Source organism: Dreissena polymorpha, chromosome 1, assembly GCF_020536995.1.
Source record: "Dreissena polymorpha isolate Duluth1 chromosome 1, UMN_Dpol_1.0, whole genome shotgun sequence".
Lineage (NCBI taxonomy): Eukaryota > Metazoa > Mollusca > Bivalvia > Myida > Dreissenidae > Dreissena > Dreissena polymorpha.
This window is the reverse complement of record NC_068355.1, coordinates 157,492,249-157,504,680: the sequence shown is the minus strand read 5'-3', so window position 1 is coordinate 157,504,680 and position 12,432 is coordinate 157,492,249. Positions and strand designations below refer to the sequence as shown.

Here is a 12,432-nt window from a genome sequence, read left to right as displayed (position 1 = left end):
AAATACTTGGGTTTAATGTTAAATCAATCAGCATTTGTTGAATATTGATTATAAAGTTAAAATTGGCTTTTATCATCATTTTATATTATATTTACTAGAAATTAACAACATTCATACATGTATTAATCATGCTGTTGGAAAACCTCTCTTAATTCATGTTCATGCGTTTAATGTATCGCCCCATATTAACCTAATCAGAGATGACTATTATAAGATTATATGATTTTTTTTCATTAAAAAGAAGTCTCTTCTAAATGTCACGGAGGAAAGTGTAATAACTGAGATACTTTGTCTTTACAAACAATGTTTTCCTAGAAACCAGCGTACATAGAATATATGATCCTTCTTTCCAAAAGTAACTCGAGCTCGATTTGTCATTGTCGGCTCGGGGACTACTTAAATGTTCCCCGGGTACTCTTTTAGTATACTTAGATGTAAATAAACTAAAACATACCCGGGAAATTTAACGCTAAATCGGTTGTTGTCGGCTAATTTTTTTCAATTAATTAAATTCACATTCATGTCAATTTTCTGTAAAATGGCCTCTATATTATTGAAAGTCATACGCAAAAAGCATGTTGATGCTTTTTTTAAAAAAGAAGAAAAACAATATCGTTTTATGGTAATCAGTAGCGCGTTTTAAGACATCGGATTTTGGGCGGGAATACAACTCGGGTACAGTCTAATATCAACCGGGTACGATAAAGTATATTTACCGTACCCGGGGTACATGTTAGTATACTTAAGAGTACCCGGGGTACATGTAAGTAGTACCCAAGCCGACAATGACCAATCGAGCGTAAGTCGACCTTTTAAACAGATAACAATGCTCATCCTATCATCAAAATGTACAGCTTGATAAATACTATCAACAAATAAGAAATGCATTTAACAATGAAAGTATTAATATTTTTCACCAGAAAAGGCCTCCTGTCTCTATATATATCCTCCACATCATGACAGATGTATATCAATTACAGTTTTCTCACTGCCCAGCACAATTATCTGATAGATATTCTAGATAATCTCCATTGATTTATGACACAAGTTCACTCATTCTGAGGGCAGCTTTCTCTCCATTCAGGTCACCTGTTACTCCCCAGACTTTTGGCATAGGTGTAGTCACTACAGGGATGACCCATATGGGGTTGAAGATGCACTAGAAAATGCATATAAATCCCAATGACTGGTGATAAATTACAATGATTTTCCTCAGTTCAAAATGTGTTCAATCCCAATGAAAATGTGCTTTAACCTATGATTAATCAACATTTATTCAGACAGGTAGATATGACTCACTCATCCAATGATCTTTGTTCTGGAAACACTGGGCTTAATGCACATGCATAAAGTGTCGTCCAATAATAAAATTTAGCCTATGGAGTTTGCGCAGGCTAATCAGGTTCAACACTATGTCGATATTCTTGATCTTAATCTTGTTTTTTTTGTTTTGAACAAACTTTCTTTAAACGAAAAATACCATAAAAGCAGATAGTGTTGTCCCTGATTAGCTTAGTCGCTAATTTCATGGAACTGAGTAACAAAACCTGAATGGAACAGGGCAACAATCGCAGTAATGCGAATACGAAATGGTTTGGGAGTAATTCAAGTAGCAATAAAACAATAGTAAGGTCATTTTTTAAATGCTTTCTACTGCACATAGTCTAAGGTGTGATGTTCTTCAAGGCACTAGAAATATATTCTGTGCTCTGAGACAAAAAACAAACATATTTTCCCATATTTTTAATATTTTCCCCTGTCTTCATGGACTTTTAAGTACAAATCTTAAAATCTGCTAAAGCTTTATCATTATTTTTAAGGAAAAACTGATGGAAAATGTCCACAAAAAGGATGCTTTGTTTATTTGTAAACCCACATCAAGACAGATGAAAGGTGATATTAAACAAATCCAGACAAAGTCACAAATCTAGATAATATAAAAAAATCTTGATAAAATCATAGCATTCAATGAAATGATTATTTCTTAATCATTGAAACAAAAATGAATACAATAGAACAAATACAAAAAACCTGTTATAATATTCATATTAATGTGCATGTATGCAACCAACATTATTCTAACACAATTTTTTAGAACTTTGTTTACAGAATGGACCATAGACTTCACATCATGTATACTTGTATGTTATATAATACCTACCCATTTGTCATCTACTGTTTCACATATGATAGTTTTTCACTATTACAATATATTTCTTTGAACTGGAAACAAAAACAAAAGGGCTGCAGATAAACTGATAATTGTTTAAGTGCATTAGTTTTTTTCCTTCCAATTTTCTTGTATACATTGTTTTTCACTTCCAGAATTTAGCTTCATTTCTTTATAAATATTTATGTAAAATCTAGTTTATACATAACCATTAAAAAAATGCAAACATCTGATAAGATTCAAAAAGATTCAGGAACCAGGCATGTTGGGTTTCTTTCTTGTATTATATCGTTAAAAGTTTGAAGCCATGCTTAAGCTAGTTTGAAAAGGGAAAATTACTCCAATTACCAAATAGAACAGAACAGTTATGAGTTTGCCGTTTGTTTTCGGAGAAATTAATCAGTATTTTGAAGATGCATTTTCATAATCAAAGCATTTTCAAGAAAATGTAAATCGTTTTCAATAACACATTATGCTTATCTGGAGCACAGATTAGCTCTTTATTATAACTGTTGAGAAAATTAACCCATTTATGCCCAGTGGACTCTCCCATCCTTCAAAATTGGATCAATTTATTTCCAAAATTAGGGATGTCTAGCATACTAATTTCTATATTTAGAATATTTCTTACAGAAATTTCTTTCAGCAAACAGCGCAGACCCAGATGAGACGCCGCATTATGCGGCGTCTCATCTGGGTCTACGCTGTTTGCCATGGCCTTTTTTCTAGACGCTAGGCATAAATGGGTTAAGGCAAACACATTATAAGGAAATAAGAGGCAAACAAATCAATAAGGAATCTTAAGCAAGATGCTATTTGACCATACTGAAAACGAATTAGGGGGATTTATTCCCTGTTTGTCATTAGTTATGCAAATAAGTGTGCTTTAGTTTTATTGCTGATACATAAAGCAACCATGTGGAAGTAGAATATATTTGTTGCCATGGAAACTAAACTGTTAACAGCAAATGAATGAAATGATAATTGGAAACTAAAGCCTGAAAAACACAATCTGGGGTTAATATATGTCTACAGAACACATAGTGTACATGCACAGTGTGGAAGAGTATCCATAGCATTATACCATAACAAATAATACAACAGTGTCTACTTTGCTGTAATAAAAAATCATGTCAAATTACATGCGTACATAAAATAATCTTTTTACTAACTTGGTGAGAGTGGAGATTTACAAAATTCCTTTTTTATTTCTTAAATGAAAGTTACATTGACAATTTCTTTGAACCAGCGTGATTTATTCACTTATATAGACAACTTCTGCATGGCATGATTCAGTTTTCATGATAATCCTTCAGTGGGTATAGGTCATATGTAGCAGGTACAAAAAACAATCACAATTAAAAATGATTTACCTTTAATAAACCCTTGAACTTAAGCAAGTGCGACTGATTTAGGCCTTCTTTGAATCATCTCAATGACCTAAACATTTAAGTATATTTTATTAAAACCCATCAAAGGGTATAAGGCTTATGGAGCAGACTCGAAAATGGAGCTCACAATTTTAACCTTGAAGAATGACCTTGACCTTGAGTGACTGATGCCTTCAGCACATCACCTCAATTACCTGACTATGTTTATCACATTTCATGAATATCTTTAAAAAAAATTAACGCAAATATGGACAAGGACACAAAAATGGATGTCAAACTTTCAACCTTGAAGTATGACCTTGCATTGGCATGACTTACTGTTGCCTTCTGCACACTGTCACAATGACTTACATTTAGCCATGTTCAATGAGAATCTGTCAAAGGGTATACGAGATATGCATAGAAAAAAAAAGTTTTACAGACAGGCTGATTGATTGATGAACCATTGGACAGACAAATGGCATTCCCACATTCCCCCTACCATTATTGTGGCAGGGGATAACACAAACATGCACATATAAAAAACCTTTAGAGCTAAATTATGGATTTTGTTTTTGGATTCAAAATATTTTTTGTTCCTTATATTAATTATTGTAAATGTACACTATTCTTTAAATATATATTTAAATAATATGATTATTAATTCACTTTTCATCATTTTGGCATTTAGTTAAAAATATTGTTCTATTATGTTCCTGGATAAGAAATTTCAAAATGTCGAAACAGTTTATGTGACCCATATGGGACTGTAGCTTACTACAAGCCATGTGACCCATATGGGACTGTAGCTTACTACAAGCCATGTGACCCATATGGGACTGTAGCTTACTACAAGCCCAGTGACCCATATGGGACTGTAGCTTACTACAAGCCCAGTGACCCATATGGGACTGTAGCTTACTACAAGCCCAGCATAGGATTAAAGAACTCCTGAACTGAAAAAATATTCAGCAATTTTAAAAATAAATTTAGACAAGAGGGCCTGAAAGGTCCAAAGTTGCTCACCTGAGATTCAAAGGAACTGACCTGTTATGTGCAGCCCAAGATGTCATTAGAAAAAAATGTTCTTACCAACTTTCATGACTAGTGAACACACACACCCTGGCAGCCACGTTTTTCAACAGACCAGAACCATTTTCATACACATCAAATATATCATTTAAACAAATATTCTGACAAAGTTTCATGAAGATTCATAAGTCCATATAAGAAAAAATGCCCCGCCCCTTGGCAGCCATGTTTTTCAAGCAAACGTAACCATTTTCGAACTCATCCAAGATATCATTGAGACCAATCTTCTGACCAAATTTCATGAAGATATGACAATAAATGTGGCCTCTAGAGTGTTAACAAGGTTTTACTATAGCCATATTAGGAAAAAATACCCCGTCCCCTGGCGGCCATGTTTTTCAACCAACTGGCATCATTTTCGAACTCGGCCAACATATTAGTGGGATGAATCTTCTTACCAAGTTTCATGAAGATTGGACAATAAATGTGGCCTCTAGAGTGTTAACATGTTAACAAGGTTTTACTATAGCCATATAAGGAAAAATGCCCCGCGCCTTGGCAGCAATGTTTTCCAACCAAAGGTAACCATTTTCGAAATGATCCAAGATATCATTGAGACCATTCTTTTGACCAAATTTCATGAAGATTGGACAATAAATGCGGCCTCTGGAGAGTTAACAAGACAAATGTTGACGGCGCACGACGCACGACGGAAACCGGACAAAAGGCGATCACAAAAGCTCACCATGAGCACATTGTGCTCAGGAGAGCTAAATATAGAATTGTGTGTTACTTACCAGAGCCTTGTTCACATCATTTGTGTCTTGGTTTGGGTAGGGAACATACAACGCCAGTGCAAAGCAGTTGGCAAATATTGTCAACAAAATAAGGAACTCGAATGGCCTGAGCAATGGTTAAGGAATCTTATAAACTGTTTAACAAAACAGGCTCTCCTTTTATAGTTCTGGGAAAACTGGGCTTCATGCATGTGCATAAAGTGTAATACCAGATTCAGAGAAGACACTTTTGGCTTTCATGTAAATTTTCTTTAAAAGGAGGTCTCTTCTAAACAAAAATCCAGTTTTAGCAGAAGTGTTGTCCCTGATAGACCTGTGTGGCAGAAGTGTTGTCCCTGATAGGCCTGTGTGGCAGAAGTGTTGTCCCTGATAGACCTGTGGCATGGACAGGCTAGCAGAAGTGTTGTCCCTGATAGGCCTGTGTGGCAGAAGTGTTGTCCCTGATAGGCCTGTGTGGCAGAAGTGTTGTCCCTGATAGACCTGTGTGGCAGAAGTGTTGTCCCTGATAGACCTGTGTGGCAGAAGTGTTGTCCCTGATAGGCCTGTGTGGCATGGACAGGCAGAAGTGTTGTCCCTGATAGGCCTGTGTGGCATGGACAGGCTAGAAGTGTTGTCCCTGATAGGCCTGTGTGGCATGGACAGGCTAGCAGAAGTGTTGTCCCTGATAGGCCTGTGTGGCATGGACAGGCTAGCAGAAGTGTTGTCCCTGATAGGCCTGTGTGGCAGAAGTGTTGTCCCTGATAGGCCTGTGTCGACTGGACAGGCTCAGAAGTGTTGTCCCTGATAGGCCTGTGTGGCATGGACAGGCTAGCAGAAGTGTTGTCCCTGATAGGCCTGTGTGGCATGGACAGGCTCAGAAGTGTTGTCCCTGATAGGCCTGTGTGGCATGGACAGGCTAGCAGAAGTGTTGTCCCTGATAGGCCTGTGTGGCATGGACAGGCTCAGAAGTGTTGTCCCTGATAGGCCTGTGTGGCATGGACAGGCTAGCAGAAGTGTTGTCCCTGATAGGCTTGTGTCGACTGGACAGGCTAGCAGAAGTGTTGTCCCTGATAGGCCTGTGTGGCATGGACAGGCTAGCAGAAGTGTTGTCCCTGATAGGCCTGTGTGGCATGGACAGGTTCAGAAGTGTTGTCCCTGATAGGCCTGTGTGGCATGGACAGGCTCAGAAGTGTTGTCCCTGATAGGCCTGTGTGGCAGAAGTGTTGTCCCTGATAGGCCTGTGTGGCAGAAGTGTTGTCCCTGATAGGCCTGTGTGGCAGAAGTGTTGTCCCTGATAGGCCTGTGTGGCAGAAGTGTTGTCCCTGATAGGCCTGTGTCGACTGGACAGGCTAGCAGAAGTGTTGTCCCTGATAGGCCTGTGTCGACTGGACAGGCTAGCAGAAGTGTTGTCCCTGATAGGCCTGTGTGGCATGGACAGGCTAGCAGAAGTGTTGTCCCTGATAGGCCTGTGTGGCATGGACAGGCTAGCAGAAGTGTTGTCCCTGATAGGCCTGTGTGGCATGGACAGGCTCAGAAGTGTTGTCCCTGATAGGCCTGTGTGGCAGAAGTGTTGTCCCTGATAGACCTGTGTGGCATGGACAGGCTCAGAAGTGTTGTCCCTGATAGACCTGTATGGCATGGACAGGCTCAGAAGTGTTGTCCCTGATAGGCCTGTATGGCATGGACAGGCTCAGAAGTGTTGTCCCTGATAGGCCTGTGTGGCATGGACAGGCTCAGAAGTGTTGTCCCTGATAGGCCTGTGTCGACTGGACAGGCTAATCTGGGATGACACTTTGCAAACATGCATCAACCTCTGCAGTTTTCCCAGAAACATCTTGTATGATACCAAAACAAGCTGGCCTAATATAGTTGCATGCTGGCTTTGCCAAGAATATTAATAGCTGGTATGTTTATATCTGGAACCAGTGATTTATGAATTTTTAATCACAGAAATGTTACTGCATTACATAAGGTATCACAGTATGAGAAATAATAATATTGTTGGCATTAAAAGAGCTTAAACAATAAGAAAGTGATCAATTGGGACAAAAGGAGTTAAAGCAGTTACATCATTATCAAATGTTTTAAAGGGACATTTTCACAGATTTGGTATGTTTTGAAGTATGTCATTAAATGCTTTAATTTGATAAATTATTTTAACATTAGAATGAAAAGGTTCCAATATAAGCAAAAATAAAATTTAAGAAAAAACAAGAGATTTGTTTGTCAGAAACACAATGCCCCCTTCTGGGCCGCTTTGAAGCCATATACATGTATTTGACCATGAAGGATGACCTTGACCTTTCACCACTCAAAATGTGCAGCGCCATGAGATACACATGCATGCCAAATATCAAGTTGCTATCGTCAATATGCAAAAGTTATGACCAATGTTTAAGTTTTCGGACAGACAGAGGGACAGATGGACAAACAGACAGACGGCGGAGATAACCATACTGTAAAATCATGAATATTTGTCAACAAGAACTTGCGTGAGTTTTCAAAACATAACTTTTTCATGGACACATAAATTCTTGGATTTTTTATTTGGAAAAACAAGAATTTGCATTGGTCATTTTCTAATGTTTTTATGTTAAATTCGTGGATCAGTTATACTGTGAAATAAAAATAATACATGTCCCACAAAAAATAACATAAAAACTTGCTTTTGCTTTATTTCTGAGTGATGAATTTGTATTACTTACAAACTGTTTCTATAAAATACAGACTTGAAAAAGAGTTTGTATGTTAAATTCGTGAATCAGTTATACTGTGAAATAAAAACAAGAGGGCCATGGTGGCCCTGTATCGCTCCAATGTTTTTTTTATGCGAAAAAAGCGTGCAATGCGCATGGGTTGAAATGTACTCAAGCATGTGACTTTCTCTTTCTATCCCTCGTCCCACTGGGCGCTTAAAGTTGGAAGGGTGAGCATTTTTTATATATGGAAAACGTTACTACGGTGTTAACTAAACAGACTAAAAAGTCTGGGAATCGTCGCACAGGTCCTTTGCTTATAACGTAGGTACATTTATCTCTCCAAAAGATATTGTCATTCTTTCTATTTCACATATTTTTAGATGCTGAAGATCAAATCTACGCATGTTCTACAAGATTAATGAAAGTTCCTTCATTCAATCATGAATCTTTTTCCAAAATTCCAAAAAGTGTTTGTAGGTTTCAAAGTTTCTGTTACTTATATAGTTCATGACATATGCAAAATACCTAATGATGTAGATCACCTGAACTGTACTTCATACTTGAGGCATTAGTGAGTGTAGCAGAATTGTTAAGGTGGTGAAGAAATTGTTTATTGTACAAAGAAGATATTTGCTTGAGGAATCATTAAGTTACGAGTTTTTCAGGTTTATGAAGTGCCAAAAGGCAGTAGGAATGATAACTTTGTAGAGGTTGTTTGTTAAACAAAGTAAATGTTTATGAGACAAAAAAATTAATTATAATTCATCAAGATGTTGCAATGGCAACACTACTTGCATATGGCATGAGGTTTAAAGAGATATCATGACAAACAATTAGCTTGACCTAACTTTCCTTTACTTTTTCCATCTGACATTGGTTACCTGTCATGTTTGTTTTTGAAAAATACTAGAGCTGCAACCATTCACCAACAGCTCGATTCGATTCGATTTCGATTTCAGACACTCCAATACCAATTTTTTCGATTCGATTCATCTTCAAACCTAGTTTCACATATATTCACTCTTCTGCCACAAAATAAACATTTCTGTTCAAAAGTGCTGCATACCTAGATATCTTGGGCATTTGTCAAATTGTGTGTTTGTTTGATATAGTTTGGTTGGTTCAACAGTGTTTTAAAAACTGTTATAAGTGTGTTAAATTAACATTTGTAAGAAATATTTTGCAAGAAACTGCCAATTGTCTTTCAAACTATGTCAATATTTCAATAAAACACATAAAAAAGAATAGCAAATTAGGACTCAATTTTAATATAACAAGAGCACCGCCTTGCGGGTGCAGACCGCTCATCTATTTTCTTTTTAAAGGTGAAGGGACTCTCATTTTCAATCACAAAGGAGGGAGGAGTGGAGTGAAGAGGGGTGTATAGTGTGGGGTTGTGGACATTTATTACATTATCTTCCAAAAAAGCGAAAAAAAAAAAAAAAAAAAAAATCGGGGGGGGGGGGGGGGGGGGGGGTATTTCAAACATAACCGTTTTAAAAAAAAATGGGGGGGGGTATAGTGTGAGGGTGTGGTGATAATTTGTGAGATGATCTTAAAAAAAAAAAAAAAAAATCAAAAAAAAAATTGGGGGGGGGGGGGGTGGGGTGGGGGGGGTGGGGGTATAGTGTGAGGGTGTGGTGGTCATTTGTGAGATGATTTAAAAAAAAAAAAAAAAAAAAAAAATTAGGGGGGGGAGTGGGGAGGGGGGGGAGGGGGGGGGAGGGCACGGGGGATGGTTTGGGTGAAGTCTATTGTGGTATGTCAGGTAAGAGTAGTTTCATCAAAGTATCAATTAAATCTAATCATAAATAAAGAAGTTATGGCAATTTTAGCAAAATTTAATAATTTGACCTTGAGAGTCAAGGTCATTCAAAGGTCAAAGTAAAATTCAAGTTGCCAGGTACAGTAACCTCATGATAGCATGTAAGTATTTGAAGTTTGAAAGCAATAGCCTTGATTCTTCGAGTGGATCGAAACACAAAATTTAACCATATATTAAAAGTTACTAAGTCAAAAAAGGGCCATAATTCCGTAACAATGACAACCAGAGTTATGCAACTTGTCCTTTTACTGTACCCTTATGATAGTTTGTGAGTGTTCCAAGTATGAAAGCAATATCTATGATACTTTAGGGGTAAAGTGGACCAAAACATAAATCTTAACCAAATTTTCAATTTTCTAAGTATAAAGGGCCCATAATTCCGTCCAAATGCCAGTCAGAGTTACATAACTTTGCCTGCACCGTCCCCTTATGATAGTTCATAAATCTTGCGAGTATGAAAGCAATAGCTTGGATACTGTAGGAATAAAGTGGACCTAAACACAAAACTTAATCAAATTTTCAATTTTCTAAGTATAAAAAGGGCACATAATTCTGTCAAAATGCCAGTCAGAGTTACATTACTTTGCCTGCACAGTCCCCTTATGATAGTTAGTAAGTGTTGCAAGTATGAAAGCAATAGCTTTGATGCTTAAGGAATAAAATGGACCCTAAACACAAAACTTATCCAAAATTGTCAATTTTCTAAGTATAAAAAGGGCACATAATTCTGTCAAAATGCATGCCAGAGTTATCTAACTTTGCCTGCCCAGTCCCCTCATGATAGTAAGTAAGTGTACCAAGTTTGAATGCAATAGCATTGATACTTACTGAGAAAAGTGGAACTAAACGCAAAACTTAACCAAAATTTTCAATTTTTTAAGTATAAAAAGGGCACATAATTCTGTCAAAATGCACGCCAGAGTTATCTAACTTTGCCTGCCCAGTCCCCTCATGATAGTAAGTAAGTGTACCAAGTTTGAATGCAATAGCATTGATACTTTCTGAGAAAAGTGGACCTAAACGCAAAACTTAACCGGACGCCGACGCCAACGTCAACGCCGACGCCGACGCCAAGGTGATGACAATAGCTCATAATTTTTTTTCAAAAAATAGATGAGCTAAAAAACTTCTGACTAGAAGCTTGTGTTGAATACACAATAATATAAAATTAAATAAATAATCATAAGAACATCTGGAATCAGTGGAGTGATGGTACTATCACTATTATACTTATATCCAAAACCGCTACAAGCATGTCTACCATTGTGCAGTGACAGCATCACCTGTTACCTGTAGGACAAAGCACATTCTCTAAAAAACTTAACAAATTCCCAACAGAAACAGAACTACTTTTCTGGCTGGCGACATGAGTAGTTGCACTTGTTCTACCTCTTAGTCTTGCTAAATCAACGTTATGTTTGCATCCGTGAAGCACAGTTAACACTTTGATTTATCGGGAGGGCTACCATCCCGAAACCCAAAATACTGCCACTTTTTTTATTTAAGCTTCTTAGGCGCATCTGATAATTTCAATTTGTCGGCCACAACTTGTTCAGCCATTTTGATGCTTTTTCCGAAAGTAGACCATAACGCGCTTATTGATTGGATGACTAAAGTAATAAGCAGCCTTCGTGCGCGTTGTAATTACAGGTAAAGATAAAACCTACACCTTTCCGTATCAAATAGTAAGAATACAGCGAGCTTTACGTATCTATGTATATATATGTCTATATGTTAAAGAAACGAATCGAAATTGGTAGGTTTGGTATCGTAATCGAATCGACGCATTTCAAACAGATTTTCGATGCATCGGATCGAATCGTTGCAGCTCTAAAAAATACTAGGATTGCCATATATTGAAATAAGGTATCTGACCTATTCTCTGATAGGTTGCTAGTAATAGACTTAGTGGCAGTCATGTAATAAACAAGGGGATTGTTCACGGCATTGGTAGAATATCCTTTTCATAGATACATCTTTTTTAAGTTGAATTCTCCTTACTTTTTTGCTACTGAATATTAAAATCACTTAATTTCAATGTAACAATTTGTTGTTAATTTTATCTTGAACAAATATTTTTTGCAATCTGTTCATAAATCATAAAATGATGTCATTCAATTTTTTTTTTGATAAATAGGGCCTATAATAAAACAAGAATTTTGAGAATGTTAACATAAAAGAATAATACTAACCATTTGGTGAAAACAAACAAAACAATACAATTTTTTTATAAAATGTTATATACAAACAAGGTTAATGGACTAAATATAAACAAACACACTTGAATGTTCTTCTTGTGTTAATGATGTATTAAACTGAGTTAAATTAACATATATAATTTGTTTACCTTTCAATATCTTGCATTTCACATCTTTAGTTCAATGCTATTTCAATTTAACTGAACAGCGTGACAAACATAATAAAGCAGAATATGCATATGAATCTGATTATACAAAGATCCACTATCATATAAATCAAATCATGTTTGTCTATTTCCAAGTTCGAAAGATCCTCTTCTTAATTGTTTTACTTCGCGAGTAGACTGAACTCTCAATTTGCA

General features: G+C 36.7%; 1 protein-coding gene across 1 annotated transcript in view; it reads right to left on the bottom strand.

Moving 5' to 3' along the window:
* Positions 1-12,432, bottom strand: part of LOC127857582 (muscle calcium channel subunit alpha-1-like) — a 175,743-nt gene that overhangs the window by 111,215 nt on the left and 52,096 nt on the right. Inside the window, exon 3 of the mRNA XM_052394059.1 lies at positions 5,370-5,475. Within this exon, the coding sequence (XP_052250019.1) occupies positions 5,370-5,475 (106 nt within the window). The remainder of the gene's footprint in view (positions 1-5,369; positions 5,476-12,432) is intronic.